General features: G+C 45.3%; 1 protein-coding gene across 1 annotated transcript; it reads left to right on the top strand.

Annotated features, from left to right (window-relative positions):
• The first annotated feature begins 744 nt into the window (after positions 1-744).
• LOC143322228 (zinc finger homeobox protein 3-like) lies at positions 745-18256 on the top strand. The gene is made up of 11 exons (XM_076733276.1): positions 745-1099; positions 3574-5281; positions 5374-5912; positions 6075-6288; positions 6948-7055; positions 7193-7329; positions 7486-7596; positions 9147-9300; positions 9452-14217; positions 14362-15033; positions 15177-18256. Exons 2-11 carry the CDS (start codon positions 3610-3612, stop codon positions 15291-15293), a joined length of 8490 nt encoding a protein of 2829 aa, XP_076589391.1. The 5' UTR covers positions 745-1099; positions 3574-3609; the 3' UTR covers positions 15294-18256.
• The last annotated feature ends 339 nt before the right edge of the window (positions 18257-18595 follow it).

Genomic DNA, 18595 nt, shown 5'->3' on the forward strand with positions numbered 1-18595 from the left:
CGCTTTGTTAGAGGTGGAGATTTGTCAAAACCTTGCGATCAGAAGCTACAACTTTTCCAAAGCAACTGCGTTTTACCACAGACATTGACAGTTTTCATGAACTGGAAAAAAAAAAAGAAAAGAAAAAGAAAACAAAAAAGTGATTTAAGTCTGGGACATAATGCCAACATGTGAGGGTCTGACTCGTGCTTTAGCTCTGACAAAATGTCAATATAATATTCCTAAAATAATCCTCTGGGGCCTTGTACTGTGCTTTTAGTCTTCATCACGGTGATAGTGTCGCAGTTTTTGGCAGATTTTCTGTCATCATAATATTTCTCTGCAAAACCTATTGGGATTAAATATGCCTGTTTTTTGTTTTTTGTTTTCCCAATTTTGACATTATTTTGACATTACTGTACTTCATGGTATTTTATTATGTATTTTTGGTAGAGCTGGAGATTTTTCCACAGTATTGCTCTCGCTTTAGATTTTTATTTTTCAATAAAAGAGCCGTTATTTGTCTTAATATCCCTTAACGATGTATTGACGGAATTTTTCAGCCATAATATTCTGAATGTGTAATTACAATTCATCCTTTCAGCTGTAATTTCTCCGACTTTTGAACATTTTCCTCTTCTCCTTGTCTTCTCTCTGCGTCCCCTGTAGCCTCTCCCCCTCCCTCCTCCCTCCCTCTCTTTCTCTCTCTCGCGGAATCCTATTGATCCAAACGGGCTAATTAGCGGTGTCTGCGCAATTACGCACATGCGCACTGGGCGTAATCTCAGCCATTTTTTGAAGGAAACTAATTAGCAGGAATAAAGAGCCAAGTGTTTTTCCCCCCACAGTGATCAGAACTCATTCTACCTCTGGAGCTCGCACAAACCCCTCCGTCCCCCATCGTCTGTTTACTACAGCCTATATGTAGCTTTAATTACACTGTTGTTTGGTAACAACTTGGACCCCGCTGCTCTCTCTCTCCCTCTCCCCATTTTTCCTCCTGGCTCCGTAAAAACGCAGAGGATCATTCATAAGGAATGAGTGGGCTCTCTATACGATTGTTTTCTGGACTACTACACATTCAGCGTACGGAGCTTTGTACCAGAGCCGCTGCAGAAATGTAAGTCTGCCATTTGTTTACGATATTAAAGGGACGTGGGAGGAAGCAACCCGGCTAAGGGAGGTGGGGTTGTTTGGTCAGTGCAGCCCGTAATTCGCACAAATCAAGCTTTTGTTGATGTGTTTGTGCATCGAGTCACCTGTTACTGGATAGTGAATGCGATCACTCTTGGTTTGGCTGAATCGAAGTGTGGTACGGTACGATCCACTGTAAACAAAGGCAGAAGTAGCTGGTCTGGAGGCTGAATGTTGGTCAGTGGCTTGACAGCACCGGCAGAGACGGGGACTGAACTTAAAGTCGCTGCCCGTCCGGTATTCTCAAACGACCCCGGTGGTGTGCCCCCAGAAAAAAAAAAAAAAAATGCAAAATACAGCTTAGTGCCATTACCTTGAGACTGGTGTAGGCTGCATGTGCTCCATCGGGTCCTCGTGCATTCAAAACAGTATTTGTCCATGTCCAGCTGTATTTGTACAGATCCTATAATGACAAACAAAATGCATTTTCCTAAAGTATAGCCACACAACTCTTCTGTCCCTTTCTCTCTCTCCCTCCCACCCTTGTCTCCCTTTTCTCTCTATTCTTAACACACACACACACACACACACACACACACACACACTCACCCTCTCTCTCTTTCTTAGACACACACACACACACACACAAAAACACCAGCACAAGGGACTACACTTTTTGTTGGATATTTGTACCTAACTTTACGTTGCAGTATCTGTAGTGTGCACACCTAGTGAGAAAGATGTCTTCATATTTTCAAACACTTCTAATATGCATGTTAAATTTCAGGTGTTGTGTGTGTGTGTGTGTGTGTGTGCTTTAACTGGCATTATCAGACTCAGTTTGCTGCAAACAACCGGATGTACACACATTGACACACACACATATAGATGTACACACACGTTGTTAAATGATGGTTTCCCGCACTTGTGATCGATAGAGAGCCAGGAATGTTTGTATAAATAGTTACATTGCCGATAGACCCAGGTTATTGATTGCAGTGTAAATGAAAATCTTTATCAGATTAGAGACTGTTCTCAGCTGCTGGCAGGCAGGCTCAGCCCCTCAGCGCTATCCGGCGGGACAGTGGACAGCTGCAGTGGGCAAGGGTCTGTGGCCTGTGACATAAACACAGTACATTAAAGCACTATCAGAGTGCCGATATGAGCCATATATCTTTAAGGTGCAGAGAGGGGGTGGCTGCAGGAGAGAAGGAGAGAGAGAGGGTGTTTAAGGAGGAGGAGGGGGTTGGTCGGTTGAAGGAGAAGGTGAAAGGGTACATTAAGGTCTCTCCTTGATTAAAAAAGGTCAGTAATGAGATTGTGGGACACACACAGACTAAGAGAGGTGTATCTGTCGTGTGTGGCATCCATCTGTCAGTCAGGAACAGAAGAGTAGGAGTGGCCCGATTTATTCACATTTTAGGAACTCTCTGTAGTGATGCATGATTGTGCTTGTGATTCAGAATCTTTGTGAAACCTCAATTCTCAATTTTTGAAAATTTTAATGATTAACTTGAATTTTTATGGACATTGGTGTGTGATGAAATGCCATAACCTTTTACTAGTTCCATTAAAATGATATTTTTTTTTTCTAAATCCAAGTAAATGCTGTCAACTTTGCTTTAAACCATTTGCTTTTTAAACACCTTATCAACTATAAATGCATGATGCATTAAGTGACAGTGTATTACAAAAATGCAGTCGTTATTTTAATGTACAACACTGCTTGTGTTTATGTGCACTGGTGTGTTTTATAGTGTGCAAGATGTGAGGTGGACACAATATTATACACATAAAATAACACCACAAACTATTGCTTCAGAAAACGCCACAGATTTGAATCAACACCTGTCTGAAATATCAACAAAAATTGTACAAGCCTCACCCAAGTATTTGCTGTATTTTGGACTAAATGACATTATAGGTGTCTATTGTATTGTGTCCATCCTCTGCGTTGCACTGTGTTTTAAAATGGCTCGTGCTAAACAGGGATCCCGTTTCCTCACATAATATCACTGTACTAATGCACAACAAAAGATGTAGAGACGGATACACAGGCTTTAAAAACTGTTCTTTTATCCGCTTTTATCTAAGTGTGGCAATTTAGTGGAAGCCCTTTAGCTCAGAAGCGTTCAGTTCTTTATTTAATCCTATCCCCTGAGGAATATTATAGACCTCCTGCGTAGCCTTTACCCGCATTCCTCTACCTAGTTTAGTGCTCATGCTATTGATTTTCCCATTAAGGGCTAACGCTAACCCCTGAGTAACCAGCCTCCGTATTGCGCACTGTGAAGGGAGTATTGAACAGATGCTATCCAGGGACTGTAATCAATGGCCTCCACTGTTATGCAATACTATTTACATGACTCATGTATTTCATTTTCTCCTTTTTCCCTACACTTTTCTCCTGTCTGTCTATCCTGCCTTCTCTGTTGCTTTATCTGTATCTGAAACTCACAGGTGGGGTAGTAATGCGTGGCAGCTGTAGCCTCTGGTATGGACAGCAGTGAGGGAGGAGGAGGGGATGGAGGGGGAGGAGAGGAGAGAGATGCTGACCTCAGTCCCCAGGCTTTATCTCTTCCTCTCCTGACCCTGGCGGTCATTCCTGAACAGGGGTCATCCTCTCATATCTCAGCCATGGCCCCTGCCAAAGAGCCCCTGACCCTGCATCAGCAGCAGGAGGAGGAGGGCGCAGAGGGGTCCCAGGCTAGAGAAGAGACCGAGGGAGGTGACCAGAAAGAAGGAGGCCGACATTCGCAGGAGAATGGAGTGTGTCAAAAGCAGGGGATGAAGGAGGACTTCGGGGAGGGATACTTGTCAAGGCAAAGGAAGGAAGAAAGGGAGGTGCATGTAGGTGAGGGAGAGGCGTCAGTTACAGGGGGCCTCCCAGCAGCTCTTAGCAGCAGAGGCAGAGAGGAGGAGAAGGAAGAGGAGGAGGCCATCTCAAACCAAAGCCAAACCAAATCCAAATGTTCTTTATTACCTCAACAGAGCCAGCACAGCTCTTCTTCCAGCACTGCAAAGGCCAGTGGCACACTCGACAGCAAAATAGCCGCCTCTCCAAAGCCCCCCCCCACTCCTTCCACCTCTCCAAAGCCCTCCCCTTTTCTTTCCATCGCTCCAAAGCACTTCACTTGTCCGTCCTCCTCTTCTGCCCTGCTGAGCGAGACAGAGGTAAAAGACATTAAGGGAGATCAGGGCTGGATTTCTGGGTTTCCTCAGAGCTTTAAATCCCAGCAGTCTACTCTGGCTTTTCCACTGGCAGGTACGGAGCCTGCCAGTATACCTGCTGAGGATGATGGGCCGGCAGGGGTTCCTCACTCTTCCATTTCTAATGGAGATGGTGCCAAAGCTCCAGAACCAAATGACAGCCAGCAAGACACAGAGGTGGATGATGAGAGAGACAAAGAAGGAGAACAGAAAGAAGCTGTCCTTAAAAACCTCAACCAAGACCTCTCTCCGAACTCACTGACGAGTCACATGACCATAATGCACTCTCGCAACTCCTGCAAGACGCTGAAATGCCCCAAGTGTAACTGGCACTATAAGTCTCAGCATACACTGCAAGTCCACATGAAAGAGAAACATCCAGAGACAGGAGGCCAGTGTGTGTGTGGCGCCTCTGGGGGAAAGTGTGTCTGTGGAGGTGCAACACGAGATATGTGTGGATACTGCAGTTCGGGGAAACCCCATCCTCGCTTGGCCCGAGGTGAAACCTACGCCTGTGGCTACAAGCCCTACCGCTGTGAGGTGTGTGACTATGCTACCTCATCGAAAGGCAACCTCAGCATACACATGCAGTCGGATAAACACCTTAATAATGTTCAGACTGGGGGACACTCAAATGGTCACATTCACACGTCTCACATTACCAACAATAGCAGCTCCTCCAACGGTCATGCAGTGGATGAGCCTACATACAAGCTCCCACTCTCTATTCCAACGCCTACTACCCAGGCCGCCAAGCTCACACCACCTGCACACTCTCACTCTCATGGCAAGCGGTGGCGGTGTGATGTGTGCGACTATGAGACCAGCATTGCCCGGAACCTGCGCATACACACCACCAGCGAGAAACACACTCATAACATGCTACGGCTCCAGAGAGGTTACTATCTGTCTCACTGCAGGAGCCTTGCCCCGCAGCTTAAACACCTACAAAACACAGGTGAGTAATGCATCACATCTCATAATGTAATCCAACAAAAAAGTCTGAAAAAAAATTGTGAATTCTTAACAGGGTTTCTCTCTCTGTTTTAGGCGCCGAGCTCTCCCTGAACATGCGACTGACCAGTCAGAAAGTTGCAGAACAGCCAGTCAGCCTTGGGTCAACACTGACTCCTTCTCCCTCCCCCTCTCCCTCTCCCCCTCCAGCCCCATCTCTGTCCCCGACTGGACCCCTCTCCCAGGGCGTGTTTCAATGCCTTGTCTGCTCCTGCTTTTCATCAGACAGCTTAGAGTCTGTGGAGCAGCACCTGAACGCCCCTCGCTCTCTGCCTCAGTCTGAGTGGTGCTCCCTGGTCGCTGGTGGCTGCCACTGCAGGCTGTGTGGCTACACCACCCCGCTGAGGGCTAACTTCTCCCTGCACTGCCAGACTGACAGACATCGCACCAGGTACCAACTTGCTGCTCACCTCCAGGAGGGTGGTGACAGGGGTCAGGAGGGGGCTGCCCTTATTGCTAAGGGCAACCCCGTACAGCTGAGGTGCAACCTGTGTGACTACGTGACCAGCAGTCTGGAGAAGCTACGAGGACATTCCCTCAGTTCCCATCACGAGGCCAGTGTCCGGGTTTACAGAGTCAGTACACTTTCAATAATAACCCCTTTGTCTTAGGACCAGCAAGCAGTTTTGAAGTAAAAATGTGTTAAGCCATTCATGATAATCAGACTAGATTTCTAAACTATTGTCCAACCATATTAATTTTCTGTCTTTCTTTCCTTTCTACCTCATTGTTTTTAGTTCCTGCAGCAGTATGACGGTGAGGTTGATGGAGGTTCGTGGCTGTTCCACTGCCTCCTGTGCAACCACTCCTCCTCCTCTAAACTCCAAGTACTGAAACACAGTCAAACCCCAACCCATCAGCAGAGGGAAGGGCTACTACAGCTGCAGCCAATGGGCGGAGAGGAGCTGGCAGCCATTTTTACCATCAGGAAAAGTCTTGATGGTGACACAGGTGAGAATATGAACCGTGTGGGTGTGTTTGATTTCATGTTGCATGTGCTCGCTGACAGGAGAGAATAGACAGGGGGATTAAGATGAAAAGAGTGAGAAAATGACTAATGGCTGTAGCTGAGATATTGATCGAGCAAATTGATTAGTCGATACACATCCTTGTTATATCCCCAATAACCCCTGACAACAGCTAACTAGCACCTGCTAATCAATGGACCAATACAAATCCCCTGGACAAGAATGGGGGAGGTGGAGGCTAGTCAACAATCTGCAGTCTGTTCCAAATAAAACACTGATTTTACATTGTCTGTGGTGCTGGCACAACACCTAAAATGAGTAGTTCAGGACTTCATTTGTGAATTAAATGTATCCTGAGATTTGTCAATGTGTGGATTAAGACTTATCGAGGTGAACTGATGTGTTGTAAGTCCATATTACCTCTACTCCACCTCTGAGGAGAATCTAATGGAGAATCAATATGTGATCAATAGTGTATGGAGGCAAGCAAGAAGAATGAAGTGAGGTCCAAAGTCAATGGTCTTTTTGAAGGATGCTACCTAGAGAATAATATAAACTACAATTAGCCTGATAGTTTGTGAGAACATATTGTATGAAGCACAGTGTTTGTACAAGATAATTATTTGTCTTGTCCCCTCCCAGGAGAGCTCAGTGAGGATATGGAAACTTCCAGTGAGACCATCACTGGTCCTTTGGACACAACCAAAGACACATGTAACCAGGGGGTGAAGAATATTTTTGAGGAGACAGGTATTGCTACTTCTACATGCAGAACAATTCAACACATTTATGACGTATTCTTCTTAACTCAAATGATAGTAGATAATATGATGCATACATAGTGAATATCAATGTGTTTACATGTTCTTGTAAATTTTTTCTTGGAGGAGAAACTAGGGGGGAGGAAAGAGAGAAGAGGGAGTCATTGCCCTCAGTCAAGCGTCCATCCTCTCGATGTGAGGAAATGGAAAACTCCATCTCAACCAAACGCCCCAGAATACACCAGCAAAATGAGAACCAGCAGGTGAGCAGTCGACACACACTTTAATAATTTAAGTATGTCCATGTGACTATAAAGTGTAACAGCCGAGAAAATAAATGCAGTTCTAGATTAGAGGTAATGGCAGTTGCTTGTGTAATCCCACAAACCCTTGCACATCTGTGCTATCTTCTCTCTTAGACTGTCCAGTGCCCTTTGTGCCAGGTTAAACTCCCATACATACACCTTCAACAACATCTCACACATGTGCACAGTGTGGCGCAGGACTGTGTAGACAAGCTCATCAGCACTGTAAGTATATGCAAGTGTGTATTTGTTGTATTTGCGTTCGTCAGGAAGCAAAAAGAAATGGGCAGGCGAAGCGATGGGGGATGGGGCAGAGTGAAATGTAGGGAGACAATTCCATTAAGAAGGCACCAGAGAGAAAGGCTGCGCTTTTTTTTAATGCATGTTTAAGTAGCTCCCCGCTATCATCTTTGATGCAGCCGTGCATTCTGTGTGTATGTGTATGTGCGTCTTTTAGAGTGGAAGGGAGAAGGTTTGACTGAGTGAGTGAGGGAAAAGCCAGTCTTTCTATAATGCATGTTTAAGTAGCCTTCTATTACCAGAAGTGCAGTCAAGCTAAAAAGGGGCCCCCATGCTTTTTACTGTGTCTCTCCAACTAACAAAGACTGGTCATCTATCCACATCACCATCCTCCATCTCCCTGGCCCGTATGCTAAGTGGCCTTTGTCTCTTGCGCTCTTCGCCTCCACTTGACTGACTGCTTTTCACCCTTTTTCCCCTCTGCTGTCCCTTTCTCCCCCCTCCAGCTACTCCTATCATTCCTATTCAGCAATCTCTGTCCCTGCCCCTCCCTTTCTGTCTCTCCCAAGCTCTCTCTCAATTTCTTATGCGTTACCCCTCCCTTACTCACTCTCTCTCTCCGGAGCAGTTTTTTTGTTCATTGCCCCATACTTCCTCCCTCCTCCTTCCTACTCCCTCTCTTTTTCATATTCTACACCCTGTACCCCCCCGCCATCGTCCTCCCTCCTTCCCCTCCTACCCCTCCCTCACTCTCTCTGATAGTAATTGAGGTTCATTAATTCAGACTGAGGTGATGATGGCCATTATGTACCTTGCTTTCCAATTACGCTCTCTAGATTAAGCCTGACCTTCAGTTTTCTCTGCAGTGTGTATGTATGTATATGTGTGTGTGTGTGTGTGTGTGTGTGTGTGTGTGTGTGTGTGTGTGTGTATGGTTGTTCCTCTCTCTCTTATGAAGCTGTTATGCAGAAAAAACTCTTGTCATGTAAATCTCATCTTAAGCTGTCTGTCCTTTCCTTAGGGTAGCTAGCTGTTCGCATAGATATAGTATTGGCTCTCAGTGCTTGAAGCTGTGGATATGGAGGTTTTCTATATGAAGGATGATTTTAAATAAATTCATTATTCAGCTCAGTAAAGTTTTATTAAACCCTTGGGGCATGTTTGAGGGTGTCGTAGGAGCTGAAGGGCAGACCCACATATCTCAACCATATACACTTATCACCAAATTGATGTGCCTTGCTGTCTGCACTGCTGTGCAGGCAGGTGCAAGATGTAACGATACACTTAGAGATTCTCACTTTAATGTTTTATGATACTACGACAGGGTGTGCAGGCACTCTATGTTTATACACTTGATATTTGCCTGCTTTTATGCTGTACAATTAAACATGCTTTATTCATGATGTTGGATTAAGAAAATATGGTAATATTCCATATTTCATTTAGTCTGAATTGGGAAAACATCAATGAATGTAATTGGCAATAAAAAACAAAAAAGACTGTAACTGACAGACTGTCACATCATTTTCCTCCAGGTCACACTATCCATGGAAAAACCACAGCCTCAGCTGCAGATGGAACCACAGACAGAGTTGCACACAGATGAAAATAAAAACGCCGAGAATAACAATGCAAATTGTTCCCATACTGCTGATTCCATTGCTTCTCTGGATTTACAGAAAAACAAAGGTTGGTATAAAATGCGAGGTACAACTGACCACAAATTAGATGTTAATTAAAGAATCATAAATACCAAATCATTTCATGGTCATTTGTTCAAAACACATTGACTTGTTGGCCTGTGAAATAACTCAGAGTCACTGTTTTATGCATTTCACAGGCATTTCAGTGGAGAACTCTGAGGGAGATGTAGCCGCACCCAAAGATGTCACAGCTCTACTCACCCCACCCCTAGAAGACAACACCACTCACCCTTCCAATGGTAGACTGGCTCCCGAGTCCCCGACACAGATCCCCCCCTCTTCCCCGCCCACGTCCCCACCCGGCGATCCCCCTCCCCTTTCTGATCGCCATGGTTACCGGTTCCGTTGCAGCAGGTGCAGCCTTGCGTTCCCCACTCAGGAGAAGCTCCAGCTGCACTGGCAGTACCATGCCATGAGGGCGGCGACAGAGTGCCCCCTCTGTTCTAGACAATGCCGCAGTCAGGAGGCCCTGCAGAGACACATGCAGAACACACACTCACAGCTGGACAACACACAGGGGCAGAATACACTATTACCGCCACATACTGCGCAATACATGGAGCATAATAAGAGTTCAGTTCAACAAGATTTTAGTTTATCACCTCAAGTGGGTCAAGAAGCAGGAGAGGGTGAGGATGAAGAGATAGAGGAAGACGCTCTAGGCATGGAGAGAAAGGAGGAACAAAAAGAAGAGGTTCAATTTAAAGAGAAGGACATGGTTGGTGAAGGAGGAGGTGAGGAGGATTTAACTGAGCCAGAGAAAGGGCCACATGAAGAGATCATATCAGAACCCACTTCTAGCTCTCTTGTCAAAAAGAGCTCTAATCCCACAATGGACCGCTATCTGGACCCAGCCAGGCCCTATAAATGCACCATATGTTCTGAATCTTTTACCCAGAAAACCATTCTTCTGGTACATTATAACTCTGTGTCCCATCTCCACCGGGCCAGACGAGCCCTGCAGGACTCTGGCGCAGGTGTTGCTGCCCCTGAGGCTCCCCGTGGTTCAGATCCTAGGCCTTACCGCTGCCGATTGTGTGGAGTGGGCTATAGCCAGAGCTCCACACTGGACATACATCTTCGCTCTGTCCTTCATCAGACTAGAGCTCGTGCTGCCCAGAACACAGCTCCACAGACCACAGCATCTAGTGTAGCTGCTCCAGTGTCAGCTCCCACTACTGCTTCTCAGGCTGCCACCACCAGAGAAGAAATATCCAAGAGTTTTCCTTTCACCAAGAGGCCAGATGTAGTAAGCTCTTCAGCCTCTTTGCTAGGCTTAGCAGCTGAGGCCCAGCCAACCATCTCTAACGCAACTGACAGCCAGCAGACTAAAAAGAAAGTGGCAGAGCTTCTGGCATCAAGAAACCATCTAATGCTTATACAACAGCAGCAGTTAGCTCAGGCTCAGGCACAGGCCCAAGCTCAGTTACAGCAACACACAGCTCTGCTCCAGTCCCAGTTGATGCAGCACCTTCCCATTGGGCCAGAGAATTTCCTTAAACAACACTTCCCCTTGACACCAGACAACTTGCTCTCTCTGCAGCAGCAACTTCTTTTGCCCTTTTACTTGTCAGGAGACATAAAGCTTAACCCAGAGTTAGTTGTTAAGAGCGAAGACCATAGTCAGTTACTATCTGCCAACTCTATCCCAAAAGAACAAGTTAAGGCAGAAGCTAAAAGGGAGTCTCAGCCCCAAACAGATGAGAAAAAAACACAGACACAAAGTTCACACTCAGCTGTTTTCCAACCAAAGGATCATGTGCAGTGTGAAACCAAGGTTGAAGCAGCCTGCAGTGGATCCTCAATCAACCAGACAGAAAGAGAACACAGCCATTCTAGTCTTGAGGAAGAAAAAGAAGACATGCTTGTTCCTGGTGTTAAAAATGAGAGTCAGATGGAAGAAACAGAGTCCTCTTCATTTAATCTCATTGGATTGCAGTGCCCCCCTCCCAGAGTACCCTATGCTGCTGTGAATGGGGAGCCTCTTAGAGCCCTGCTGCAGAGTTATGGTTATGAGTTGGCACTGCAGTATATACAAAGTAGAAACAGACACCAGCAGCAGATATCAGCTCATACAATAACAGATAAACAAGAATGCTCTGATATCAACAAGATGGAGGTGTGCCCTGAGGAAGAAAGAGATGAGTTTAGTGGACTACAGGCTGGTGAGATGGATGGTTGTAAGGATAACAAAAGAGTAGATGGCAATGGAGAGATAGAAGAGGAAACACTGAACAAAGATGAGGAATCAGCAAACAAAGGAAAAGAATGCTGTAGAAGAGGAGAAAAGTGTAGAGACTGTGGGAAGTTGTTTTCAGATGCCTTGATTTTAAAGAGCCACAAGGAGTACATTCACAGGATGCTGTTTCCTACTGCTGCACTGGAGAGGTTTTCCAGAGAATACAGGCTGCAGTATGACCAGATGTACCCCCTCACACAGCCTAAATCTGGGGAGAATCCAACTGCTTGTCCCCAAGCTGCTGCCCCAGCCCCATCCTCAGAATCAGAAATAGCACCGGAACCAGTTAATCCTCAAGTTAATACACTTGAACCCTCACCTGTACCTTCAGTTTCAGACCCCATAAACAAAACATGCACCCCGGGTACAGACCTAACACCAACTGCCCCTGTACCCTCTCCTCCATTTCTATCTCAAGCTCAAGATTTTTCTCCAGAGGCACCCATCCCAAGCACATCTGCCACAGCTACTTCACAAACCACATCCCCAGCGAAGTCCATAACTCTTCCCTTACCCAAAATACCTATGCTTTCTCTTCCCTTGCCCCAGCTTCCTATACCCCCACTGACTTTACCTAAGCTTCCCCTATCCCCTCTTCCGTTTCCCATGGAGCTACCTCTCCTTCCTCCAGTTGTGATGCAGTCTGTGGCTCTCCAGCCCCAAACTTGGTTAGACTCAAGTGTGAGCCCTGAGCTTGCAAAACTCTACCAATCTCAAATCAACCCAGCGCTAATAGGGCAACAGCCACAGCTTAGTCCAGCTTTGCTAACCCAGAAACCCCAGCTCAGCCCAACTTTGCAAGGTCAGCCTCCACAGTTCAATCCTGCACTGCTGTGTCAATCATCCCAACCCAGTCCCATCCAAACATCACAGCAACCGCAAGTAAGCCCAACAATAGTTGAACAACAGGGTAAGAGAACCCGAACACGAATTTCTGAAGAGCAACTGATTGTTCTGAGGAAACACTTTGATATTAACAGCCTCCCTAGTGATGAAGAGATCAACAAGATGTCTGCTCTGTCTGGTTTGCCTCATAAAGTCATCAAACACTGGTTCCGCAACACCCTATTTAAAGAACGCCAGCGAGACAAGGATTCCCCTTACAATTTTAACAACCCCCCAACCATAGCCCTGGAGGCCCCCGGAGAGGAAGCAGTGCAAAACCAGCCTCAGACAATTTCCCCATGCTCACTGTCCCCTGGCCTTCAGGCCAACACCTCCCCACAGCCCCAGACAACAGACCTCCAGAGAGGAGAGCCTCATAGGGGCCGACGTTCTTCCAGAACCCGCTTCACGGAGCAGCAGCTTGAGACCCTGCAGAGGGTGTTTGAGGCAACTCCTTATCCCAGAGAGGAAGAATATGACAGGTTGTCTGCTCTGTTGTCTCTCCAGAACAGAGTCATTGTTGTATGGTTCCAAAATGCTAGACAAAGAGCCCGCAAAAATCAAGACCGAGGCACAGATGATGGATTAGAGGGGAAGAACCTGCTTGACAATATCCACAGACAGAGAAATGGCTACTACAAGAATGATGGTGATAATGAGGATAACAGCTGTGGAGATGAAGGACAGGTCGAATCTCAGAATGAAAATTCCATGGATCTTACTTATGAGTATTACACCCACCCCGACTCACCTGTTCTTGATTCTTCTGGTCACTGCAAAGAAAATGAGCATCCAACAGCCAAAGGTGAACCAACACTTGTTACTAGGAAACAAGAAGATAAAACAACCTCTCCTGTGGCAAGTCTTGTTCAAGCTCAAAATGGAGTTCCAGATGCAGACATCCAGCGTAACAAAATTGTTCAGGTCATGAAAACTGGGTCCTCTCCACAACCTGAACCCAATCTGCAGCCAGAAAGTACTACAGAAAGACCCCAGCCTCGCTCTTCCTCCTCTTCACAAAAAACAGAAGCCACCATCCAATCCATGGCTCATTCCAGCCAGGGGCATACAAACAGCTCTCCTACTGATCAAGCTGTTGAAAAGCCTGCTGATACATTACCCAGCATCCCTGCTACTCCAGCATCCGAAACAAGCCACACTCGGCTGCCTGATGTCACCTCTGGTCTATCAACTGAAACCCAGCCAAAAAACCAGCTACAACCCCAAACCCAGGCTCAGTTCCAGTGCAGTCTCTGTCCAATGTCCTTGCCTTCATTCAAGCTGTGGCAGGAGCATCAAACCAGGCACCTGCTGGCAGCTCAGACCCAGGTCCAGTTTCTCCACTCTGGATTCACAGACAGAACCATGCCTTACATGATGCTCCATCCCAACCACACCCTGATGGCCAGCCAAATGCTTTCAGGCACTGTGTCTCAGATGCACACTAATCCCACACATCCCATGATTTCACACTTAAACAGCATACAACTAAAGAACACGCTCTCTGATCATTCAAGTAATACCCTCAGCAGCCTCTCTCAAAGTTCCCTGACACCCATGAAGCAGAATTCAAAGCTAATGTCAGAGACCAGTTTCGAAGGTCAACGGGGCAGTAGAGAGGTTGAAGAGGAGCACCGAAGAGATAAGCGTCAGAGGACCACCATCACTCCAGAACAGCTGGAAGTGTTGTATCAGCGCTACAGCTTGGACTCTAACCCCACCAGAGGAGTCCTGGAAAGCATTGCACGTGATGTAGGCCTCACAAGGCGTGTGGTTCAGGTACTTTATGGATGCTTGTTGTGTTTGAATGTGTGTGAATGCAATGTTTTTGGGAGAGAGGGAGAGAAAGAAAGGCAGAAAAAAATGACTCAATGCGTTGTGTGTACCTCAGATTTTAAAACACACTGGGTCTTTCCTTCACAGGTCTGGTTTCAGAATACACGAGCCAGAGAGAGAAAAGGACAGTTCCGGTCAATGGGGCCAGGATCCAGTTTCAGCTTGGGTTTCAACCACCTGCGCTGCCCATTCTGCAGGGCTCTCTTCAAGGTTAAGAGTGCTTTGGATGCCCACATGAGATCGCGCCACTGGGCAGAGGCTGAAAGAGCAGGCTACAATTTATCGATGAGTAATGGATCCATTGGGCAGATTGGTATGGCTATGTCACCTGTCACGGACAGGCCAGGCCCATCTGCCTCCTCCAACCCTATCCCAAACCATGGCTATGTCATCAGCAACAAAGAACTCACTGTGAAGCCACATGTGACCTCTTCATCTTCAACCACTGATCTGAACAACGCAGAGGAGGAGGATGATGATGACTATGATGAAGATGATGAGGAGTACCCATGTGAGGAGGGTTCCAGTATGGCTGACCAAGCTTCTCTGAGTCCTGAGGGATCTGGGGCTCCGAGCTCAGATTGGGGTGAGACACAAACTCTGCAGCAGCACCACCATCAACAGCAGCGCCAAAGGACACAGATGAGCCACTTTCAGGTACTTCAGCTCCGAGACTTCTACAGGAGCCACCGTACCCCTAACAGACGAGAGTGCGAGGCACTGGGCCAAGAGCTGGGACTGCCTCACCGTGTGGTGCAGGTGATTTTTTTTAATTATTCATATATAATGAAATAATAAAATGCAGTTTAATAAATGCATTTATTAAATATTAAAAACTGTAATTTCAGTTAAGTCTTGTAAAGGTAATTGTTAATATTTATTCATACAAATCTTTTTTGCAGGTGTGGTTCCAGAATGCCAGAGCCAAGGAGAAGAGGGCCAGGAGCCTGAGCTCTGACTCTGCAGAGAGGGAGCAGGCCGAGCTGTCCGCAGGGGCTGGGGAGAGAGACAGAGCTTAGAGAGGCAGACTCTCAGACCCTCTGCTTCCTTCAAATACATGCTCCCCAAAAGTCCTCCTGCACCTGCTGTTGGCCTCTAAACGTATACCCTGTCCACTTTGCTGCCAAACCTCTAACCTGAACACCCCAAAGATGCAGAGCCACAGTGGCCCAAAGACAAACTCTCTCAACTGAAAGTCAGAGAGAGCCCAAACCAAGTCCTCTTTATCACAGCTTTCCTCTTTTCATATTGTCCTTAAACTCTCTTTCCTGGTCTGTACGTTCTTGTTGAAAAGAGCTCCTCTCCTTATTCCGTCAGACACCTTACTACAACCAAACACCACCTTGATAAAACCAACCAGATGCCACAGAGGCCAAAGAGCATTCTCCAAGTATGTGACCTCACTGCCCAGCTAGACCTGCAGTCTACCTCTCAGTCTGCATGACAGACTCACAGTGGGCCCTCCACCAGACAGTGCTAGATGACTAGCTGTGTAGCATGTAGTACCAGTCTGTACGAGGCTGGAAAAGAAATTGTCAAAGAGATTTTAGTGTAAATAGAGAGCTCCAAAAGATAAACTTGAAGAAAAACAAAGCAGTTAATAGTGGAAGAAGAAGAAGAAGAAGAAGAAGCAGAAGATGATGAAAAAAAATGGAAAAAAAATCCTTGAAATAGACGGAGGTATTCGCATAGAGCTTTTGTAAAGACTGACTCAGATTCCAAAGCTCGTAACCAAAATTTTACATGTCTGTGGATTTAATTTCAACGTGTTTGTTTTCAATAACAAACTGCAGAGCTGACGTCTGTACAGTGAATGGGTGAGATCTGCAGCTGGCATAGGTTAAGCCGTGTACCAATAGACTGATACGGTGCTAGAATGCAGCTTCACCCTCCACAAGCCAATGATGAGTCTTCTGTTGTACATGTACACCTTCTATGTTCCTTTAGTGGATTACAGCCCAAATAGCACAGAACGTAAAGGCCAGTTTGTCTTGTCCGGACAAACTATTTTTTATAGCACTCAACCATTATACTGTATATGAAAACTTTAACCAAACTCAAATTTACATTGTGTGTGTTTAGTAATAGTTTCTTAATATAAATCTTATGGATTGAGATAAACTGTCTTGCTTCGATATAATAGTGTCATGATTATGAAAAGATTATGACAGCTTTGATATGTTCAGGCAAGGTGACTTACTGCCTTTCCGTTCTATTTGAATATACCAATGGCTGACCAATGTTATGTGATTAATGTAAAGCTTTCTATGCTCAGGTCAACAGTTCAACATGGCTCTGCTTCAAATGTGATCTTAATACTGTTTTTTTCTGTTTTTAAAACAGAAGAGGCATGGTTTAACCTTGGACAAAGTATTAAATGATATCTACAAAACATCTCTGTATTTCACGGATCTGAGCTTTTCACCTCTGAGTAATAGATTGTTACAAAAACCTTATTGAAACTAAAGTGTTTAATAGTGTGAGGGGTAAATGTACAGTATTTAGCTTTTGTATGGTTGACTCAAGACTTCATTGGATGATTGAGACATAGCTCCCTTTTCCACTTACAGATGGGGAGCTACTGCGCAAAGCTGAGAAAAACTTCGGATGTTATTGATGTTATTTTTGTACATTTAATTTATTTTCCCTCATTCTCCCTCCCTACCTACTTTCCTCTTTTTCTCTCTACCTTTCTCCCTGTGTTCATTTGCAACCAGTCCTTATTCTAACTGTAATAATGATAATATAACAATAATAGCTAAACAATAATTAATGCTTTAAGACAAAAATCCAAAGACGTGATGATACTTTAACCATATGACCTACGAAAATAAGCGCTACTGTTTACTTGACGATGTATTGCTGTTTTTAAAGAAGGAAGGAGTCCCTATATCTAAGCTACTGTTTTCTGCCTCTCATAAGCACACTGGAGACTGTAACCAAAACCCCAAACTAGAGCCATGGCAGTCTGTAATATAGCGGTTAAAGAGTTTTACTTCTCTTGAGAAATGTTGCAGTTTATTTTTCTTTCTTTTTTACCATAGTGTTGAACTTCAGCCCTTAAGGATGTCCAGTTTGCTGCTAACGTACTGTAGTTTCTAACGATACTGTAGAAAGATGCATGCTCTGATCGCTTTACCACTAGGCTTTAATGACTACAAACTGTAATGATAACTGTGATGCTGTTGATAAACTGCTCCTCCATTATTCTGTTGAAAACAAATGGATATGTGGGGCTCAATTCCATCAGGTTTGTTTTTCAGTATCCTATTAACTACCCCTACTCAGAAGATAAAAATGGCTTTCATAACACCAGAAATTTTTTTTTTTTTCAAGCTTCCAGTTGCAGAAAAACCTGTCTGGGGCATTAACTTCTCAATAAGTATGGAGATACTGGATAGCTATTTGAAGGAGTTCAGCCCCAAACCTTCCGCTGGTATGTTGTCGGTCTTTGTGTGTTGCAATGTCTCTAGTCCATTTGTCCAGCTCAAACAGCTTTGCTGAACTCAGACTGACATCACAGCCAACTTTCCAAAGGATGTGGACTGACTAACTCTGTCATGTTTTGTTCTCAAACTAACCAATGTTTACGACAATACCAATGAGCTTTCTTCTGTACAGAAATGTGCATTCCAAATACCACAAAGGCAGTTTTTTTGTATACTGATTATTTTCAATTTCATTTCTCTCGTATTCTCTTGATCTTAGTGACTGTAAGATGTACATATTGGGGTCCTCTATGGTGAAGGGGCTCTGTTATCCTTACTGTAGGTAAAACTATTCTTTTCATTTTTTTCTGGATATGTTGTTGCCATAGTGATGACCAAAAAGATACCTGTGATGTGCACCTGTCCTTATGTCCTGCTCCAGTGGTTTAGTGTGTCTCTATACTCTCCCTCCCCCAGTCTTCCTCTACTGGTGTGTGTTTCTCTTCCTTTCCCTTCCCATACTCCACTGAGCTAAATAAAGTCTGCTTTGGTGCATGCTCTGGTCTCATCCCTTTAGTCTAACCGAGAGAAGCCATTTTGTGAATGTTGTGGTATGCGAGGGTGTCTGCCTGTTCTACTGTATGTGTTTCATTATCCAGGTTGTATGTTTGGTGGTGGTGTGTGTCTGGCTGGAAGGCTTTTGTGTGTAACACGGCAGAGTGTGGAAGGCGTTTGGTGAATGGAGCCATGACCTCTGGGGTCACTTCATTAATTACATCTGTGACATTCAGCCAGATGAGTTTCCTTTGTGACTAAATGATATGATGAATATTAACGACCTCAGATGAATTACACTGCTGCTTCTGCTGCTGCTCCTGATGATAATGTGTTTT

Source organism: Chaetodon auriga, chromosome 6, assembly GCF_051107435.1.
Source record: "Chaetodon auriga isolate fChaAug3 chromosome 6, fChaAug3.hap1, whole genome shotgun sequence".
Lineage (NCBI taxonomy): Eukaryota > Metazoa > Chordata > Actinopteri > Chaetodontiformes > Chaetodontidae > Chaetodon > Chaetodon auriga.

Coding starts and splice junctions, on each gene's coding strand:
- LOC143322228 (XM_076733276.1), top strand. CDS start 3,610: ATGGACAGCAGTGAGGGAGGAGGAGGGGATGGAGGGGGAGGAGAGGAG. Junction 7,330..7,485: donor AGCAAAATGAGAACCAGCAG/GTGAGCAGTCGA, acceptor CTTCTCTCTTAG/ACTGTCCAGTGCCCTTTGTG. Junction 15,034..15,176: donor TGCCTCACCGTGTGGTGCAG/GTGATTTTTTTT, acceptor TCTTTTTTGCAG/GTGTGGTTCCAGAATGCCAG.